The sequence below is a fragment of the Palaemon carinicauda genome, chromosome 14 (assembly GCF_036898095.1).
Source record: "Palaemon carinicauda isolate YSFRI2023 chromosome 14, ASM3689809v2, whole genome shotgun sequence".
NCBI classification, from domain to species: Eukaryota; Metazoa; Arthropoda; class Malacostraca; order Decapoda; family Palaemonidae; genus Palaemon; species Palaemon carinicauda.
In genome coordinates this window covers 45,581,306-45,602,567 of record NC_090738.1, presented here as the reverse complement: position 1 = coordinate 45,602,567, position 21,262 = coordinate 45,581,306, and the positions used below count along the sequence as shown (strand labels likewise).

The 21,262-nt window shown below is 45.7% G+C and overlaps 1 protein-coding gene across 1 annotated transcript in view; it reads left to right on the top strand.

Annotated features, from left to right (window-relative positions):
• The window catches only part of LOC137652750 (protein hobbit-like), a 175,095-nt gene that overhangs the window by 54,391 nt on the left and 99,442 nt on the right, over nucleotides 1–21,262 (top strand). Inside the window, exon 4 of the mRNA XM_068386156.1 lies at nucleotides 9,066–9,227. Coding sequence (XP_068242257.1) covers nucleotides 9,066–9,227 — 162 coding nt within the window. The remainder of the gene's footprint in view (nucleotides 1–9,065; nucleotides 9,228–21,262) is intronic.

The window sequence follows — 21,262 nt, the reverse complement described above, 5'->3', positions numbered from 1 at the left end:
TATACGCAGGCTTCCACGCGTAGCCTTCTGCTCGTCAGCGATCATCAGCTCGCCAGCGATCATCAGCTCGCCAGCGATCATCAGCTCGCCAGCGATCACCTGTCTCTCGGCGATCTCCGGATCGCCCGCGTGTGTTACAGCCGGCACGCCAACGTTCTCCAACTCTTCTGAAGGAACATGGTTCGCCAGCTACTAGCTCACCTGCGCATGCTGATCGCCATCGCGCGACCCTCAACTGCGGATGCTGATCGCCATCGCGCGACCCTCAACTGCAGATGCTGATCGCCATCGCGCGACCCTCAACTGCGGATGCTGATCGCCATCGCGCAACCCTCAAACTGCGGATGCTGATCGCCATCGCGCGACCCTCAACTGCGGATGCTGATCGCCATCCTGCGACCCTCAGCTGCGGATGCTGATCGCTATCGCGCGACCCTCAACTGCGGATGCTGATCGCCATCGCGCGACCCTCAATTGCGGATGCTGATCGCCATCGCACGACAGCACACCTGCGGATGCTGATCACCATCGCGCGACCCTGCGCATGCTGATAGCCATCGCGCGATCGCCCACCTGCAGAGGCTGCTCGCCATCGCGCAACCGCCCATCTGCGCATGCTGATCACCATCGTGCGATCGCCCTTCTGCACATGCTGCTCGCGATCGCTCACCTTCGCATATTGCTCGCCAACGCACGATCGCTCACCTGCGCATGCTGCTCGACCATCGCGTCGGCATAACACAACGCGCCATCGCCAACCTGCGCGTTAGCGCTCACCAGCTCACCACCGATCGCTTGTTGATCCATATCGCCAGCGGTCTTCCTCGCCCACGCGGCAGCGCGTTTCCTCGCCATCGCGCTAACGCTTGCGTTCGCCGCCTCGGACTCGCGCTCATCCACCTGCCCACCCTCACGACCGCTCGCCTGCGCGCCCGCGCGACCGCTCGCCTGCGCGACAGCGCGACCGTTCGCCTGCGCGACCGCTCGCCTGCGCGCCCGCGCGACCGTTCGCCCGCGCGCGACCGTTCACCTGTGCGACCGTTCGCCTGCGCTACCGCTCGCCTGCGCGACCGCTCGCCTGTGCGCCCGCGCGACCATTCGCCTGCGCGCCCACACGCCCACGTGCCTGCACGTCTACGCTCATGCGCGTCCGCGGCCATGCTCTCCAATGTTCGCCCACGCGCGAACCAACGGTTTTCCATCGCGCGGACGGATGGTGTTCCGTCGCGCGAACCTACAGTGTTTCTTCGCACAAACGTCGGCTTATTTCTTGCAGTATCCATTGCTCGTCTATGGGTTATCGCTCGCCGACCACCAGCTCTCTCCCTTCCTACCACGCTCGCCCTCCTTCTGCGCTCCTTCGCTCACCTTCGTTTGCGTTACCGCGCATGGGCGCTTCCACGTTCGCCCACGCGAAAATCTTTGAATTACCGTCGCGCGAGCTCCAGGGCGATTGCAACCACGATTCCCAATGGGGTTTTCGCAGCATGGCCAGCCTGGCGAGTTCTTCTGGAGCGTATTTCCAGAACACGGCCTCACTCCGTAAACGCAGAGCATGGCACTTGCAAGAATAGGAGAAACTTAAGGGAGATCTGAGCAACACTCCTCTTTCCTGAACCTGGGTTAGCCCTTCCCCGTCATTCCCTGGAAGGATTTTTGGCGGGGGGGCTTTCCGTTCGAGATTTCTCCATCGGACAAGGGGTGACTGCTTACCCCTTCCTCTGGGAGCTTACCCCTTCCTCTGGGAGCTTACCAGGTTCTTTCCCTCCTCGGTTACGGCCCGAGGTTTGGTTCAAGGAAGCTACAGGAAGAGCATGGGTACTTTCCTCCTCTCGAGCTCAGGCACCTTGGCCTTTCGTCGTTAAGTATCTAACTTGCGGACAAGCTCGATGTTGTACCATCTGGACGCGCTGACTGAGGGCTTCCTTCGGGTGTCTCATCTGTGGAGGTCGACGACCTCAGACACCCTTCCATCCTTGAGAAGAGTTTGTTTGTGCCCAAGGACAGAGACTTAGACAGCGGCTGTGCGGAGGAAATCGACTTCCGTTTTCACTCCTCCAAGGCGCTTTCTTCCAGACTGCAGGGCTCCAGCGCCCTTTTTCTTTCAACCACGTCGGCCTAAGTTATCGGCTACGACAACTGGGACAAGATGTCCAATTGCAGTTTCCTCCTGTCAGGAACAGATGGCACGGGAGACTCCCCCGGGGGGGCATAGTCCTAGAAGGAGTTCACGAACTCTAGGATTGCAGGTTTTTCTCTGGGAGGATGCTTAAGGTTACTCATCCGAATGACAGCTTCCCGATGCCCATTCCCGCACAATCTCTGTGATCAGCCAGGGATATCGCGCCTGCCGTCTCTGTCAGCGAATTCATTGTCTCTGAACCTCTATGCCATAGCGTCAGCAGAGTTGCCCGGTTGGGCAGAATGATCCATACCTTAGGCGAAGGTCTTCCTTAGGATCATCGACGGCTTCACCCCCGTCCTCCTCAGTCGATCCTTTCTTGTAAGAAAGGATCTGAGAGGGGATGTCCTTAGTCGAATTCTCAGCCCTGATCAAGTTTGTCGAACAAACTTCGGCCAGCGTAGACCAGCAGAATCAATCAGACTGGTAACGAGGCGACAGGACTCCTTAAACCCTGGATCGCAAGGACGGGTACTTTCAGTTTCCATTCCATCCATCTTCCAGGGTGCTCGTCGAATTCAGCCTAGACTACAAGTATTCCTGCTTATGATGCAGTGTGGCTATCCCGCCGTGGCATAGCAGGTTTGTTTCCCCAGAGAACTCTCCCTGCCTTCCTCTTGGCCGCTCAGGTGCAGGCTTCCGCCTCCTCTGCTGTTTGGAGGGCTGGTCAACTCCGGTAGGCTCTGGTTCGACCTTCTTCAGCGCCGGGACAAGCTTCCGGATGCTTACCATGAGTGTGGGCTCATGGTATTTTGCTTGGAGCCTTCTCTTCCTCTGCCTCAACATCTGGAGTATCTGGCCATGATATTGAGTCAACGGCCTTACCACGTTGGAAACCCCGCTTCTCGTCCGTCCAGCGAGGTTAAGCAACGTCGGTACTTGTATGGGTGACCACCTGGGGACGCCAGATTCTGTTACCACATCCTCCGAGCCTTCCTTTCGGTTGACTGTGGCAAGACTGAGGAGAGTCGCAGTACCTGTTCTCAGTCAAGCAGAGCTTTCAGCCCTACCTTGGAACGTTTCCTAGTTCTCCTTTCCTCATTGACCCGTCTATAGTCCGAACGGTCGCCTCAGGATAAGTTCCATGTGGGGCGATCCAAGTTCCGGTGGCTTCAGGCAATGTTTTAACCGGACTTCCTGGCCTCTATGGGACCAGTGGAACTATTAGACCTGCAATGGGTGTTGACCTATGGAGCCTCTTGATGGTAGTGGATATTCTTGTCCTTTCCCCACATTCTTGATGCTGTTCTCGGACTCGTCAAAGGAAAGGGGGGGGGGCATGTTCCGGTCCAGGCCTATGGTCAAGACCTGAAGGATACCTTTCCATCATTCAGGCAGGCTTAGGGGCCTTAGTCTGGCCCCTCTACAGATCCTACAGCTCCTGCCGAGTCGCCCCGTGCGCGTCGACTTCATGATTCTGGCGTATTCTAACCAGCAGGGGACGCATTTTCACACCTTCACATCTTGCAGTAGAGATACCGGGATGATTGAGATTCTCTCAATACCACCATCGGCTCTCTCATTCCAGGCAGGGGAATGTTCTCTCAGACTATCCGAGCAGAGCCTCGTAGAGAGAGTGTACCTGGGGGTCTTTGACCTTGGGTAACCAGCAAGTACTGGTCTGGGGGACCTGATCGCGACAGCTTGGAACCTCAAACTTCCGCTATTCTTCCCCCCAGTCTCAGACCCCGAGACTCTGGCAAGATGCATTCCGGTGATGGTGGGACAACTTCGACGCCTGCGTCTCCCCTCCTTTTTGTCTGTGGACAATGGGTCTCAACAAGACCAGGTTGTCTGTCAACCTTTCAATGGGAGAGCTCCACTGGGACTATGCGCAGAACGGTTTCTGGACCCTCTGCTTCCCCTGACGGAACTCCCGGGAGAGCTTCTCCCACGGCACAGACTACTCAAGCAACCACACTGCGACATCTCTCCCGAACCGGGTCGTCGCTTCGGCTTCATGCCTGGAGACACTACGCCTCCTCCTCAAGAAGAGACAACCCGCTACAGTCGCGGTACGGAGGTCGCGTCATCTGCGATAGTCATCCACAGGGGTCTCCCAGGCAAAGTGAAGAGTCTAAGGTGGTTGGTGCCGTGGGAGATATACCTCTTCCCTTGAGGCCTCTTCTCCAGCAATAACGGTCTTATTGCCTTTCGGCGGGAGGAAACTCCTTTCCGCTCTCGGCAATGAAGCCTGTCGCTCAGCCTTTCCCTGACCTTCAGGCTTAAAGGAATAACTTTTTCCTGCCCGCTGGATCTATCCTCGCTCATACGAAGCTACGATCGTCCCTGCCCTAGTCGGAGGAAGACCTCCAACTTGGAGCATGGCTCGGACTTTTAGTCCTTTAAGAGATCTTCTCAAGACCCTTTACGACAGGCCTCGGATTGTATTCCGCCTTGGGTCTCCTGCTCACTCTGGCCACGGCCAGTGTGTAAGCAATCTTCTTGGTCTCTTACGACTCCCCCCTTTCTAAGGAAGAGGGGAAGGCAACATTCAGGCTCGCTCCTGAGTTGTTGGCTAGACTCAGAATCTGGGGGGTCCCGGCCCTTCGGTCCAATTCATTCAAGATTTCGAGTCTCCATTCTGTATCTGATGTCCCAAGATCTTCTCTTTCTTGCCAGTAAAGGAATCGAGAGGTTAGCGCTGGGAACAGCTGCAGTTTGTCCTCAGTTGCAGCCGATTTGGGAGCACAAGGAGGACATGGGGGAGAGTCACCAGTATACCTCTTCAGCCCGGACTCAATGACATTCATCTCGACCTGTCTCCAGACCCCTCCCCCGTCACGTCGCCCTACAGCACGATGTTGGATACATCGCAACGTCCCTCGCCTTCGAGTAATACTACTCTGTGACGCAGGTGCTACAAGCTGGAGTCTGGAAGCGTCTAATGACCTTCGCAGCCCGCTTCCTGCAGGGCGTGACCCACAGGAGTCTCGATACGTTTTTCTATCGCTCTGTGGTGGCTACACAACAGCTGGTCTAACCTCAGGCTCCTTTTTGGACAGGTAGCAGAAGGTTGAGGGCATTGTTATCAGGTTTTAGTCTGCATGAACGAAAGAAGTATGTCTGGCCCTTACCTCTTTCTTCATCATCCCCTCTACGGGGAAGCAGCATCCTGGTCTCTGCATAGCTAACCTCGAACCTCTGCAGGTAAACCATGCTTCCTTGTGTTCCGAGTATTGAGTCAATACTGTCGCATCCCCCATACCCTGACGAGGTGGTATTGGGAACGTCCTAACCCAGAGTTCCTTCTGGAACTCCAGGTCAACTGCCTAGGACGGGTCACACTTCTTCCTTCACACACAAGCTTACGTAGGCCACATGGTTCCTTGCGGAGCAAGGAACTTGTGAGGTGCAGGGACTCCTTTTATCGAGTGCTACTCACTCGGATTCTGAGTCCCCGGGGTAAAGCCAAAGCCAGTATGGCTGGGGACTTTCCACCCTACCTAAGGGGTAAGTCACCCTGTGTAAATAGCGTGGTTTGTATTTCGGTTACGGAACAAATGACAAATTCGAAGATAATTTGTATTTTTCCTAACCATACAAACCTTAGCTATTTACACACATTTGCCCGCCAGCCCTGTCCCCCAAGACAAGTCCTACCTCTAAGTGAAAGTGAGCATTCATCTGTGTGTGAGGGAGGGGAGGGGTAGCTAGCTACCACTCCCCTACCCCCCCCCCCCCCCCCCCCCGCTAACTAGCGCGGGGGTAATACACCCTCGTTAAATTCTAATGGCTCGCCATTTCAGCTGCGCTAAAAGGTAAACCCTGTGTAAATAGCTAAGGTTTGTATGGTTAGGAAAAATACAAATTATCTTCGAATTTGTCATCTTAGAGAGTCAAGAGAGCTACTGGAAAAAAGAATCATAAAGGAACCCAATGTTTGAAAGGGAACAATAGGACAAGAGCTTAGCTAGTATTCAAATAAAAATTGAAGAAATGTAAGTATGGTGTTTGTGATGAAGAAATGTGTTCATTAACTTCTTGAAAACTGTAAAGTGGTAGACATCAGAAGTTGTAAGGCCATCAAGAAGCCAAGTTGCAATAACTAAGGAGATCTATCTATCTCTCTAGGTGTCTTTGACGTGGGCTGTCAATTGGCTCCACCTGATCCTGTCTAAGGAGATCTATCTATCTCTCTAGGTGTCTTTGACGTGGGCTGTCAATTGGCTCCACCTGATCCTGTCTCTAGCTCTATATAAATTGTGCAGCTGTTATATTCTCATTTACATCCTCCAATAAGCTGTCCAGAATTTTTTTCCTTTGCTGGCCTCTTGCTCTTCTCCCTTCTATCTTTCCCCTTAGGCACAAAAGTTCGAGCTTTTCTCTTCTTATTACTTGTCCCAAAAATTCTATCTGCTGCCTCCTAATCACTTTTAGGAGTGATCTCTCCTGATTCACTCTTCTCAATACCTCCTCATTTGTTACTTTCTCAATCCATGGGATTTTCAACATTCTTCTGTAAAACCATAATTCAGCTCCATATATTTTATTTTTCAAGTTCTTGTTTAATGCCCAAATCTCTGAGCCATAAGTAAGTGTGGACCATACATAGGTTTTCAGTGCTCTGACTTTTGTTTGAATCCCTATCCTGTTGTTTGTCAATAGGGTTTTCATACTGTTGAATGTACTTTTTACTATTAGTATTTTTTTTTTCTATTTCTTTATGACATCTTGCATCATGTGTTTCTTTACTACATAGATATACAAAGGAATTTGTTTGTTTTATTGTAGTTCTTTCCATTATGATGTTGCAATTTGCAGGTTCCAGGTTTTTTTTTTTTTATGCTACTACCACCACATCTGTTGTCATGTTGATTTTTAGTCCCATGTTCTCACTCTCATTTTTTACTGTGTAATTTTTGCAGTCTCTCTTCCAAGTTAGCTATTATCACAGTGTCAACTGCAAATCTAATATTATTCACATTGGCTCCTCCAACTCTTATTCTTTCCATTCCTGATATACTTCTCAGTATGATTTCTCCATATATAGAGAAAAGATCTGGTACATGCATCTCCCTGACTCCAGTATAGTTTGGTAATAAGCCGAATGTCCTTGCCGTCTTTAAAATTTCTTTATTCCGTAACTGGAATACAAACCTACGCCATTTATTTAGGGGTATTACTTTCAGCGAAGCTGAAATGACAAGCCATTAAAATTTAGCAAGGGTTAACTACCCATACCGCTAGTTATCGCGGGTGGGGGGTTAGCTAGCTACCGTCACACCGGTGATTTAGCTCACTTTACTTTTGGCTCAAATGGAGACCTGTTGTTACCGCTCTTCCTCCTCGCCTATTTTGGACTGCCATTAATTCTTGTCTTTTAACTTACTTTCTTGATGTTTATGTATATATATATAGATATGTTGTAAGTTTCCTTTTCAGTGTTTGTGCTGTGCGTATGATAACATATAGTGCATGTTCTCAAGACACTTGCGTAAGGCTGGGGAACCTTCCCTTCCAACCTCTCCCCCTTGTCCATTGGTCTTCCTGTCAGCGGATAACCTACCGATGACTTGGACGCCGCTGCAGGGGAATCGTCATCATTTGGACCCTCCTTGTTCAACTGTTGACTTTGACTTTCCCTCTTCCACTGGGAAGAGGGAAGGAAGGGAGTGTGGCCTTTCAGAGATTGACTTCGGTCTTTCTCTTCTCAAGGCTGTTCAGCTTTCATGGGGTTCCAACAATATACTAACGGGGGGAGCACCTTTTCCATTCGCGGGTTAGGTTTCGCTTCCGATTGTTTTTCTTAATCATTTAAGTGAAATTATAACTGTTTGTAATTTAACTTTCCAGCTTCTTCTCTGTGGTGAACACTTCCCTTCGGAGGATCAGTGGTTTTTCCTATTCGTGAATATTTTTAACTGATTTGAATAATTGCAATTCTTGTTTTATTACAGTAACTCTCCGCTCCCCTTCTCCCGTCAATGTCGACCGGGAAGGGAGGGCGCAGTTCTTATTTTATGTTTGTTCCCTTGGTGTCTCCTCTCCTGTCATGGACTAGGTGTTCCTCCTGAGGGAGTTTTTTGTTACATAATTTATTTTGTTTTTCCTCAGTTAGCAATGCAGATCACATATGGCAGGTATATTGTTTTGGACTGCTCTCCCCTTCAGGGAAGGAATACCTTTCTTGACCACATACCAATCTACTTGGACAGGCCAGGCCCTATCAGCATATTCATTCCAAAGATAGACAGATAGGAGGTTGCTAGAGTCATCTTTGCTTCAGTATGGAACAAGGTAGATTGACATTTTCAGAAAAGATAAAGAACCAACCACTTTGGTTCTAGTAGGGAGTCTTCTGACCCACCAAGCAGTAAGTCTCCCTACATAAAGGAAGATGGTTTGTAGTTTGCATAGGAATAAATAATACATTTTTAGGTAATTTGTATTTTTCTTAGCTATACAAACCTGAGTCCTTTACATTAAACTTCCCTCCTCAACCACCCCTCTCAGTTCTGAACTAAAAGGTCATAAGTGAAGAAATTTTGACATTCGAGAGATGTAGGGTTCCTCACTCTTGCTCCCATCTGTTGCTTAACGTCTCGTTAAATCAATTCAATGGCTGTCCAGCTCACACTGAAAACATTTTCCCTACCTAAAGGAAAAATACAAATTACTTTAAAATTAAAATTTGGAATTTTAAATAATTTCATATTTTAACTTTATGATTGTATTGAATTATTTTTATTTAAAAGATACTGTATTGCTTTTACATTTATCACATATTAAGAATATTAACTTTTTATTATATGGCCGTTGATTACCTTTAGATAAATCTTTATGCTAATTTGATGAAAATCCCCTCTCATTTAAAAAAAGTATAATGTTTGTTCATGATTTTACCACATAATAGATTGTGTATTTTCTTTTATGTTTGAAGGTTTATGATAAGCGTGGGAAAAGTTCCCATGGAGAAGGAGGGAATAATCAGACTATGGAAGCCATGTTATCTGAAGCTTCCAAAGCTAGGTCATCAGAGGAGGAAGTTAACATTGAGCCAATTAAGCTCAGGATCTCCCCATCTATTGTCACTCTTGCACAGGTAAATATGTTTCCTATTTTCCTAAATGCTATACAATTTATTGCCCTTATTTTATGATAGATAAAATTGTATTTCTGTTGACTATGTGCATTCTACTCCTTGCTGTCCAGTCACAACATTCCCATACCAAAATGATCCTCGCTAAAATTGCCTTATCAATTTAGTTAACATGCTCCCACGAATTTCTGTCAAAACTTTGGATGAATACAGTATATAAATATAAGTCTATGTTATATATTCCTTCTACTGTACTTACATCTATATGTAGCTTGAAAATGTAAATTCAAGGTAGAATACAAAATGTTCACAAAAGAGAAATAGAGTTTGAGTTTTTTTACAAATAGTGTGCACAGAGAAAAGATGTTGTTACCTATACACTAATGTACTCAAGCAAGTTTGTGCTTATACACGTACACCGTACAGTACTTATATACAGTCTTTCTCTCCCTTTCATATATATACCAGTACACACACACACACATATATATATATATATATATATATATATATATATATATATATATTTATATATATATATATATATATATTATATATATTATATATATATATATATATATATATGTATATATATATATATATATATATATATATATATATATATATATATATATATATATATTATATATATATATATATATATATATATATATATATACAGTAGAACCTCGGTTTACGAACGACTCCGCTTACGAATTTTTCGGTTAACGAAGTGACTTTCTCTGAAAAATTCGTCTCGGTTAACGAATATTGTATCGGTTAACGAATTTAAATTTCCCTCCCACGCGCCGTTTTTTGTGGAAAAGTGTTAACGCCGCGCTTCCTGATCGCATTTTTCATGGAAATAACTTAACGACAGCATCTCACAATGGAGTCACGTGACTCCTCCCACGCATACCTACCACCCCCTAATCCCCTTTATTACCCCCTTCACTCGTTCATTATCTCAGTATCCGCCGTCTCGATAGCATACATACTTAGTGAATTCGTGGACGATTTCTTTGTGATTTTTACACGTGGTTTGTGATTTGTTTTATTTTCATTCATTTGTGATTACAGTACTGTACTGTGTATTATTGTGATAGACAATGGCTCCTAAGATGTCGAAGAAGGAAAGCAGTAAGAAGAAGCTGATGATAACGATCAAGATGAAGAAGGAGATCATCGAGAAGCATGACCAAGGCATGCGTGTGAAAGACATTGCTAGTTTTTTCAATCGCTCGCAGTCGACGATATGCACAATATTAAAGAAAAAAGAAGAAATAAAGGCCGCTAAAGTAGCTAAAGGTGTATCGTCGTTGTCAAAACAACGGCCACCTATTCTTGATGACGTAGAAAATTTATTAATGGTGTGGTTAAATGAAAAGCAGCTCGCAGGAGATTCAGTAAATGAGAACATGATTTGCGAGAAGGCAAGAACCATTTACGAGGACTTGGTGAGAAGTGAGCCAGGCACATCAGCAGAAAAACAAAGTTTTAAGGCAAGCCGTGGTTGGTTTGAAAAATTCAAGAAGAGAACGGGTATCCATAGTGTTGTTCGGCATGGCGAGGGGGCCAGCGCCGATACGAAGGCAGCAGAGTCTTTTGTGAAAGAGTTCAAAAGTCTCGTGGACTCCGAGGACTACGTTTCCCAACAGGTGTTTAATTGCGATGAGACAGGCCTCTTTTGGAAGAAAATGCCCAGGAGGACCTATATCACGGCAGAAGAAAAGGCCCTTCCTGGCCATAAGCCCATGAAAGACCGTCTAACCCTGCTGTTCTGTTCCAACGCCAGTGGGGATTGCAAAATTAAACCTCTCCTGGTGTATCACTCGGAGAATCCACGAGCCTTCAAGAAGAACAATGTGCAGAAGAAAAAGTTGCACGTCATGTGGCGTTCTAATACGAAGGCTTGGGTGACAAGGATCTTCTTCGTTGAGTGGATGAACGAGGTTTTTGGTCCCGAAGTCAAGAGATACCTCCTGGAGAAGGACCTCCCACTCAAAGCCTTGCTGTTAATGGACAATGCTCCTGCCCATCCTCCAGCCATTGAAGAGGACATAGCGGAGGAATATAAGTTCATTAAGGTGAAGTTCCTACCCCCCAACACCACTCCAATACTCCAGCCCATGGATCAGCAAGTGATCTCAAATTTTAAAAAACTTTATACCAAAGCTATGTTCCAGCGCTGCTTTGAAGTAACAGAGGGCACCAACCTTACCCTCAGAGAGTTTTGGAAGGATCACTACTCCATCTACAACTGCCTGACTTTAATTGATAAAGCCTGGCAAGGAGTCACCAGGAGAACCCTCAATTCCGCCTGGAAGAAACTGTGGCCCGACGCCGTTGCAGAACGGGATTTTGAGGGGTTCGAACCCAACCAGGAGGAAGCAGTTGACGAGGATATTGTGTCCTTGGGCAAGGCAATGGGGCTGGAGGTGGACACGGATGACATCGACGACCTCCTGCAGGAGCATAAGGAGCAGCTGACCACCGAGGAGCTGAAGGACCTGCACGAGCAGCAGCAAAGAGAGGTAATAGAGGAAATCTCATCTGAGGAGGAGGGAGGCACTGCAAAATCACTGTCTTCGAGTGAGATAAAAGATTTTTTAAAGAAGTGGGAAGACGTGAAAAGTTTTCTTGAGGAAAATGTCCCGAATAAGGCTGAAACAGACCGTGCAATAAATTTATTAGTCGATAATGGGGTGGGTCACTTCTATAAAATTTTAAAGAGCAGACAAAAGCAGGTGTCTATTGAAAAATATCTTGTGAAGGGGGAGAAAAGAACTGTGAAAGACGACGACCAAGAGTCTCGCAAACGCAAAACCAGTGATAATGAACGCTATTCTCGCGAGAGAACTCCAGTCAACGTTCCTGAAGTTCTCATGGAGGGAGATTCTCCCTCCAAGCAGTAACCCCCTCCTCCTCCTTCCCCTCCTCTCGTCTCCATCAAGCCAGCAGCGACACTCCTCTAAGGTAAAGTTCAGGTTTACTGTGCATGCATATCCATATTTTCATTATTAAATGACTGCAATATTTTAATAATTTTGTGTAGAGTACAGTAGAGTACTGTATGTGTAAGGAAAAATTTGTGAAAATTGGTTTTTGTAGATGGGTTGAACTAATTATTTCGATTTTATAACATTCTTATGGGGAAATTCGTTTCGCGATACGAATTTTTCGGTCTAAGAGTTCGCATTAGGAACGAATTAAATTCGTAAACCGAGGTTCTACTGTATATATATATATATATATATATATATATTATATATATATATATGTATATATATATATATATATATATATATATATATATATATAATATATATATATATATATATATATATATATATATATATATATATATATATATATACTGTATATATATAATATATATATATATATATATATATATATATATATATATATATATATATATATATATATATATATATATATATATATATATATATAATATATATATATATATATATATATATATATATATATATATATATATATATATATATATATATATATTGGGCTCGGGCCATTTCGTCCTGATGGAAGGATTCCTTTAGGTAGCCTTCTAAGGGATATTTGCCGCAGTGATACTCCCAGAGAAATAAACCGAAGGTCTCCAGGATTCTAACTCCTGGCGCGATTATCCAATTAAGGATACCGCATAATATCAGGGGACGTATTTTTTAGATACGACACATAGCAATCTTCACCCCGAATAGATTTAACTCTTTGATGTAAAGGAGAAGAGTGGGAAAAGAAAGGGGTGCCGATTTAGGTACCCGGTGGACCTCCTATCCGTACTAATACCGGCCGCCATTCCTTCTTGTAGCGCTATAAGCTAGGTGTTCTTCCAACTTTTTCCCGGTGTTTTGTAGTAATTTTTCGTAATAATCATGCAATCTCCAGCATCTTCATCTTCTGGATAGTTGAGTATTAATTCTTTCCTGTGTATAATTTTAGGCTTCCTTCTCACAGTTGAATTTGAATAATTTAAGTGTGTATGTTTGAGTGTTGCCACGAACTGGAGGCGGCCATTTTACGACCGCTGTTGCCCGTTATTATTTCATTTTATTTTGTCAGTAGGGCAACATTTCCCCGTATTTAGCTATAATATTAGCTAGTTAGGCAAATTATACAAGTGAAGATTGTGCATAGAGATATATTATTATTCCTCTTCCTATTATGTACCTTTACTTTTCGTATGCGGCGGGAGCCCCGGCGGTACCAACCTTAGCCGTGGTTCCTACCAGAGCTAGGCTAGCCTCACTCATATATACGTTAGTAATGTAATTCCCCATGTTTAGCTTCACCCTATCATTCATTATTGATTCGGATGAGGACTTACATCCTCTGGAATCTATGGATAAGGTTTGATATACATTCTCTCTCAGAGAAAAGAGGCTAAACCCTTCCTCCTTCCCTGAGTGCCGCTGCCGCTACAGGCGGCAACCACTGTCTTTCTTCATTGCCGTTGAGTAGAACAGAGTTCTTGTCACCTCCGGCTTTGGATCAGATAGTAATTAACAAAGGGTGCCCTTGTCTTGCCACTGACGATGTTGCCAGCAAAGGAACCATGTTTCCTCTGCCGCCGGCGATGTCGTCAGCACTGTGAGCCAGGCTTCCTCAGTCCACTGTTGAGGGTTGAAGGTAGGCGGCATACCTGCCGCCACCTCTCTTCTCAGTGGACTACAAGACCCTTTCCTTTCCCCCTTCTGTCCTTTAGTGACGTCATAGCCGTCACAACATTCTTTCACCGGTATTCTGACAGTCATCCCGGCTTGCCAGGTTGACTGCGTTACCGGCTGGTACCCTGACTGTGGCAGTTATTTCACCCCGCCTCAGCCACCTTCCCCCTTACGTCCCTCCTTCACCGGAAGTGAATATCTCTGGGGGAAGATTGAGACGGCCCTGACCGCTGCCAGTGGGAAACCTAATGTACTTTTGAGAAGTCCTCAGCCCTATCTCTGCCATCCACAATTATTGTCGCCGGTGGTATAGCCGGTGGCAGGCCTTTTGTGGATGGGCAGAAGCCAGAATCAGATGGATTCTTACCCCTTCCATTGGAACTCTCATTCTGGCAAGGAGACAGTAGGTGGCCTGATAGTCCTCCTACACTTCCAATTGTTGTGCTAAACCATAATAATAGGAAACTCTCCTTCCTTAATGCTTTCTCTCTCTATCAGTTAGTGCCGCCAGGTACTAGCCTAACCCCGGCAGTGCCACCGGTTGAACTACAGTATACAAATATACAGTAGTACACATATTTTCTAACATACTCTTTGTTTCCTATCACAGTTTATTGTTGGGACCACTATATTATGTTGAGGTTTGAGTACTCCCTCAACACCCAGATGGTTTCTTCGATCATCGGGACCCTAAAAAATCACCGATCAGTATTAATGTATACTACAGGTAGATAATGATAGTATAGACACTTACTAACCCTAACTCTAGTTCTAGTTCCTAGAGTTTCTTCTGCCTTGTATTCTCCCTACCAGAGAAACCAAATGTTATTACTGACTGAGGTCTCAGCAATGGCCTGGGAGAGGAAACACAGATATGTGTCTTTTCTACTTCCTTTCAAGCTTACTATCCTAAGCTATTATATACAATAGTGATAACTATTGTTAATAAAAATGTATGCTTTTATATCAAAGATATAAAAACCACAATACTCATCGGATCCTTTTCCTTTACAGGAGGAGCCGATGGAGAAGTGTGCAGCCTTGTTCTGCAACCACAAGGGTAAAGACTTTTGTGGACACACGATGTGCAGGACTCATGCCCCCTGCTGTATTGTGTCGGGAATCCTAAAGTATTGGGACCTGAAGGGTTGCCCCACCTGCTCAACCCTGTTGGCCAACGGCTTCGAAGAAGCCCTCCCAGTCAACTTAGAGACTAGGGACACAGTGAGAGAGACCCTTCGCAAGTGGGTAAGAGGATTCCAAAAGAACTCTCTGGGACCATACCTACCCAACGACTCCCTAAGGTGCCTTCTGTTCCCCAAGGCTCTACCAAATGGGGTAGTGCCCCAGGAACAGGTCGAGCCTCCTCTCGTACAACTGAAGATCAATGCGGACATACACAAGGCCCTGGAAGGCATGGACATCCACCAAGAATGGATGTCAGAAGTGTCCACTGATACGAAACAGGACCTACTGCAAGGAGGACCTGAAGAAGATGTGGAACAACCACGAACGGAGGAAGAAGGATCCGTTTCGACGGTAACTGAAGACCCTCGGTTCACTGTGACGGTATACCAACCTATGCCGTCAACCTCTTCAGCTCCAACTCCTCAACCAGCTACACAGGTCGACAAGGTGAAGCTATCCTCACGTCGATCCAACGGATGTTGGAATCATTCCACAAGGAACAGGCGACGATGAAGCAGTCTATCCAGCAACATCAGAGATTGATACAGGAAAGGGACTGCCCTCGACCTTCCAGGGGCTTCACTAAGAAGCCCCTTAGAGTATTGGATCTCCCTCACTGCTCCGAAACCAACCCCTGGAGGTATGCGGAGCATATACCCATGATGAATGGGAAACTATTCGTCTCAGAAAAGTTAGGAGCCAAACTATTTGAAGATCTTGAGTTCTGGCCTAGCTTTTCAGCTTACCCAGACTTTTACGTGAGACTGCGGGATGAACATGCATCCCGTGAGGAAACGGTACCTAAGGAGGTCATTGTCTTCGAGCATGACAAGGTGCAAGCCATGTTCCTAAAATCCTTGAAAGGTGCCGGGTACACCAACTCTAAAGTCTCAGCACTGAGCAAGAGGCACCCCACCTTTATTGCTCCTTCCTCCATCTCTTTCCCCTTTTCGGAGAAAGCTCTAGACTTTGCCATCAAGGCAGTCGAAGAGGGCAAACCCTGCCCAGCTCTAGAGGAATGCAAACCATTCTCTCTAGCAATGCCTGCCTGCGAGTAGAAGTGGAAAGATGTCCACCTAACCTTCTCCGTCTCGAAATTGGATCGAGAGGTAGCCGGCCAGTAGTTCAATGAGAACCTTCCGAAGTTGCCAGACCATCTTCAGAGGAGGGAACAGGAGAAGAAGGAGAGACTTGCAGCCTCCTTTTCTCATCAGAACTGCCTGGAAATGAGCGCAGGCCTACATAACGCCCCAGAAATGTATATTTTCCTGGCTAAGTCTCACATGGGAACCCTTGTGAAAGTCTTATATGCTTTCATCAGAGCAAGGAGAGCCTGCAGAGAGCACGTGTTTGCCTCAGCGACAGTAAAACATGAACCCAGCAAGCTGATTTCATTAAGCATCTGGGTTAAGGACCTTTTCCCACAGGAATTGGTCCGAGAGGTCATAGCCAGAGCAGCCACGGAGAATAGGAACCTGCGCCAAAAGTGGAGCATGACCTCAAAGAGGAAATCTTCCTCAGACGTAGGGCCCCAGCCCAAGAACAAAAAGGCAAGGAGACCACGCAGACCTGCGCAACTTCTTGCCTTGACCATGGCCACGATGCCTCAACTGGTAGCCCAGCCTCAGACCACCTTCCAGAAGGTCCCTCAACAGCTGGTAGCCCAGTCGCCAGTATTTAACCCCGGCTTTGAGAGGCAGTCGATTACCTTTCGCCCCTACAAAGGAAAAGGCCCAAGGAGAAGTTCCTCCGGAAACCCTCAAGGGGGTGAGGAGGACGTGGTCACAGAAACAAGTCCTCAGGACCCCCCAAGCAATGAGGGGTTCCAGGTAGGGGGCAGACTGTACCACTTTCGGGATTGTTGGACCTTCAATCCCTGGGCCCACAGCCTAATCACGAATAGACTCGAGTGGAAATGGAACAGAACTCCACCCCGTTTTCCAGAATTCTTCCAACACTCCACCCCCTCGTTAGAAGAATATACAGTACCTCAGAACTTTTGCACAAGAAGGTAATAACGAAAGCGAAGTCCATCAAATTCCAGGGAAGGCTGTTTTGTGTTTCCAAGAAAGACTCAGGTAAACTCTGAGTCATTCTAGACTTGTCTCTACTCAGCAAGTTCATCAAGAACAAGTTCTGAATGCTTACTTTGCAACACATAAGGACCCTTCTACCGAAAGGGGCGTACACAGTCTCAATAGACCTAGCAGACGCTTACTGGCATCTGCCAGTCAGCCACCCATTCTCCTCCTACCTAGGATTCAAGCTACGGAAGAAGAAATTTGTCTTCAGAGCAATGCCCTTCGGACTGAACACAGCCCCAAGGATACTCACGAAGCTAGCAGACACAATTGTCCAGCAGCTACGCTCCGAAGGAGTTCAAGCGGTAGCATATCTAGATGATTGGCTGGTGTGGGCAGCATCCAAGACTACTTGTCTGCAAGCAGCCAAAAAGGTGATCCAGTTCCTGGAATACCTGGGCTTCAAGATCAATCGCAAGAAGTCTTGCCTTTCTCAAGCTCAGAAGTTCCAATGGTTCCATTCCATCCAAGAAGAGGAGAGAGATAGCGGGAGCTGTTAAGAGACTAATCCGTCACAAGAGGATTTTAAGATGCCAACAGGAAAGAGTATTGGGCTCTCTCCAGTTTGCAGCAGTGACAGACCCTGTACTACAAGCACGTCTAAAAGATGCGTCAGGAGTCTGGAGAAGATACGCATCAAACGCACAAAGAGATCAACTAAGGTTGACCCCGACCCTATTGCGCACACAGTTAAGGCCGTTGTCAACAGCCAAGAGCCTAGCATGGACAATCCCCCTACAACCACCACAACCATCAGTGGTGATACACACGGACGCCTCCTTGGAAGGATGGGAGGCCATTCTCACGAGAGAAAAGTGCAAGGGAATTGGTCGCACCAGTTCAAAACCTTTCACATCAACATCTTGGAAGCTATGGCAGTTTTTCTGATATTGAAGAAACCATCCCCTCGCAGAGCAATCCACATCAGATTGGTCCTGGACAACGAAGTGATAGTAAAATGCCTAAATCGACAAGGCTCGAGATCACCTCACATCAACCATGTGATATTAGCCATCTTCTACCTGGCAAGGAAGAGGGGATGGCACTTATCAGCAGTTTACTTACAAGGTTTCCGCAATGTGACAGCGGACGCTCTATCCAGGCGAAAGCCGATAGAGACAGAATAGTCCCTAGACGCAGACTCATTCTCCTTCATTTCGGAAAAAGTCCCGGAACTGCAGATCGACCTCTTCGCAACGAGCGACAACAAGAAACTACCTCGTTACGTATCCCCTTAAATGGACCCTCAAGCAGAAGCGATGGATGCCATGTCCCTCGACTGGAATGGAGAATCACATTTACCTGTTTCCACCAAGCAATCTCCTGCTAAGAGTCCTCGACAAGCTAAGATCCTTCAGAGGGACAGCAGCAGTAGTGGCCCCCAAATGGCCCAAAAGCAATTGCTTCCCTCTAGTTCTAGAATTGAAACTGAAGCCGTTTCCTTTACCGATTTATCCCAACTGGTCCAGAAATCGACTGTCTACGCTTCATCCTCAAGAACCAACAACCTACATCTCATGATTTTCTCGCCCTAGCGGCGAACAAAAAGTTTGGAATTTTGAAGGATAAAGTTGACTTCATCGAAGAGTATAAGTCAAGTTCGACTTGGAGACAATATGAATCGTCATGGAAGAAATGGGTGTCCTTTGTGAAAACAAGGAAACCAACAGAAATATCGATAGATTTCTGTCTCGCGTTCTTCATATACCTACACAAACAAGGCCTGGCTTCCACCACGATTACTGCGTGTAAGTCAGTCCTGACTAGACCAGCCTTTGAGGTGGACCTCACTAGTGAAATCTTCAATAAGATCCCAAAAGCATGCACTAGACTCAAAGCAACCCCTCCAAAGCCCATCACATGGTCTTTGGACAAAGTCTTGCACTATGCTTCGAACCTAAACAATGAGGATTGTATTCTAAAGGATCTAACACAGAAAGTCATCTTTCTGTTTGCAATAGCCTCAGGGGCTAGAGTTAGTGAAATAGTGGCCTTATCCAGAAATTTAGGCCATATTCAGTTCCTAGACACAGGAGAACTGAACCTTTTTCCTGATCCTGCATTTCTTGCCAAGAATGAACTACCCACTAAGAGGTGGGGTCCTTGGAGAATCTGCCCACTGAAGGAAGATGTCTCTCTATGCCCAGTAGAGTGTCATAAGGTCTATCTTCGAAGAACTTCAGACTTCAAGGGAGGACAGTTCTTCAGAGGCGAAACTTCACGATCAAACCTATCCCTAAGACAACTGAGATCTAAGCTCACCTACTTTATTTGCAGAGCGGATCCTTACAGTACACACGCAGGTCACGATCCGAGAAAAGTTGCTTCGTCTTAGAATTTTTTTCAACACATGGACTTAGAGAGGCTCCGCTCATACACTGAATGGAAATCATCCAGGGTCTTCTGCAAACACTATGTGAAGCAAGTACATGAAATAAAACACTTTGTGGTGGCAGCGGGTAGTGTCCTAAAACCCGTCGTCTAGTGCTGCGATGAACAGTGGACTGTTTTGGGACTCAACAGTGTATCTGGTGCATGGGTATTCGTACCTTCTAGTGCAAATCATTATGATGATTAACAGACTGTTCTATATAGGTGCATAATCTGACCAATAACACCAGTGCCGTGTGAACGTTTGCATCACAGTGTTTATGCATATCCAAAATGTGAGCAAGTCAGTCAGATTTGGTTTCACAGCCTCATTGAGTGGCATTATTCCGATAATGAAATTATATATATTCTTCCTTTACCGGTCAATATATGAACCCTGATGTGTATTAATGCTGGATCAGATTCTTACCTTGTTGTGACTACATTTGATAATTTAGTTGCAAAATAAAGATACAAAAACGTATCTGCGTCTTGTTTTTGACACCTAAGTTGCATTTAGATAAAACTCGCCACAGTTTTATTTTATCCCTATAAATAGAGATAACTTGAAATCAGTACAGATTTCCAAGGTAATTACAGGTAACCTCTAAAAAGTTTCCCTTTTGTTCCAACGGGAATACAAACCTTGAATCCTTATTGTCGAAGTCGACACTTTCCCTGCAGGGGGCAGGAAGCACTAAGCCAGTTCCAGGCTTAGTGAAAATGACAGTTAACTGGAATTTCATATACAGGTCTAGGAGACCAGATAAGGAATGCATTCAGGGTAGAAGGCACATACAAAAACCCACAGATATAGTACTTTCAAGTTAATTCTCTGGTATGCTTCCATCAGGTAGACATGGCCTAAGCCCAGAAAACGGATTTTGAGCAAAAGAAAAATCTATTTTTGGGTGAGAGTGCCATGTCGTCCTGATGGACTCACCCTTTTGCTGACCCCACCCGAAACTATTCTATCTGCGGCTATTCCTGCTTAACGACAAGTAAAGGAATGGCGCCTGGTAGTAGTACGGATAGGAGGTCCACCGGGTACCTAGATCGGCACCCCTTTCTCTTGCCACTCTTCCCCCTTACATCAAAGAGTTGAATCTATTCGGGGTGAAGATTGCTATGTGTCGTATTTAAAAAATACGTCCCCTGATATTATACGATATCCTTAATTGGGTACTCGCGCCAGGAGTTAGAATCCTGGAGACCTTCAGTTTATTTCTCTGGGAGTATCACTGTAGCAAATATCCCTTAGAAGGCTACCTAAAGGAATCCTTCCCCCAGGACAACATGGCACTCTCACCCAAAAATAGATTTTTCACTTTGCTCAAAACCCATTATATATATATATATATATATATATATATATATATATATATATATATATATATATATGTGTATATATATATATATATATATATATATATATATATATATATATATATATATATATATATATAGATATATAGATATATAGATATATATATATATATATATATATATATATATATATATATATATATATATACATACATACATACATACATATACCAAAGGCACTTCCCCCAATTTTTGGGGGGTAGCCGACAACAACAAGAAACAAAACAAAAAAGGGGACCTCTACTCTCTACGTTCCTTCAGCCTAACCGGGGACTCAGCCGAGTTCAGCTGGTACTGCTAGGGT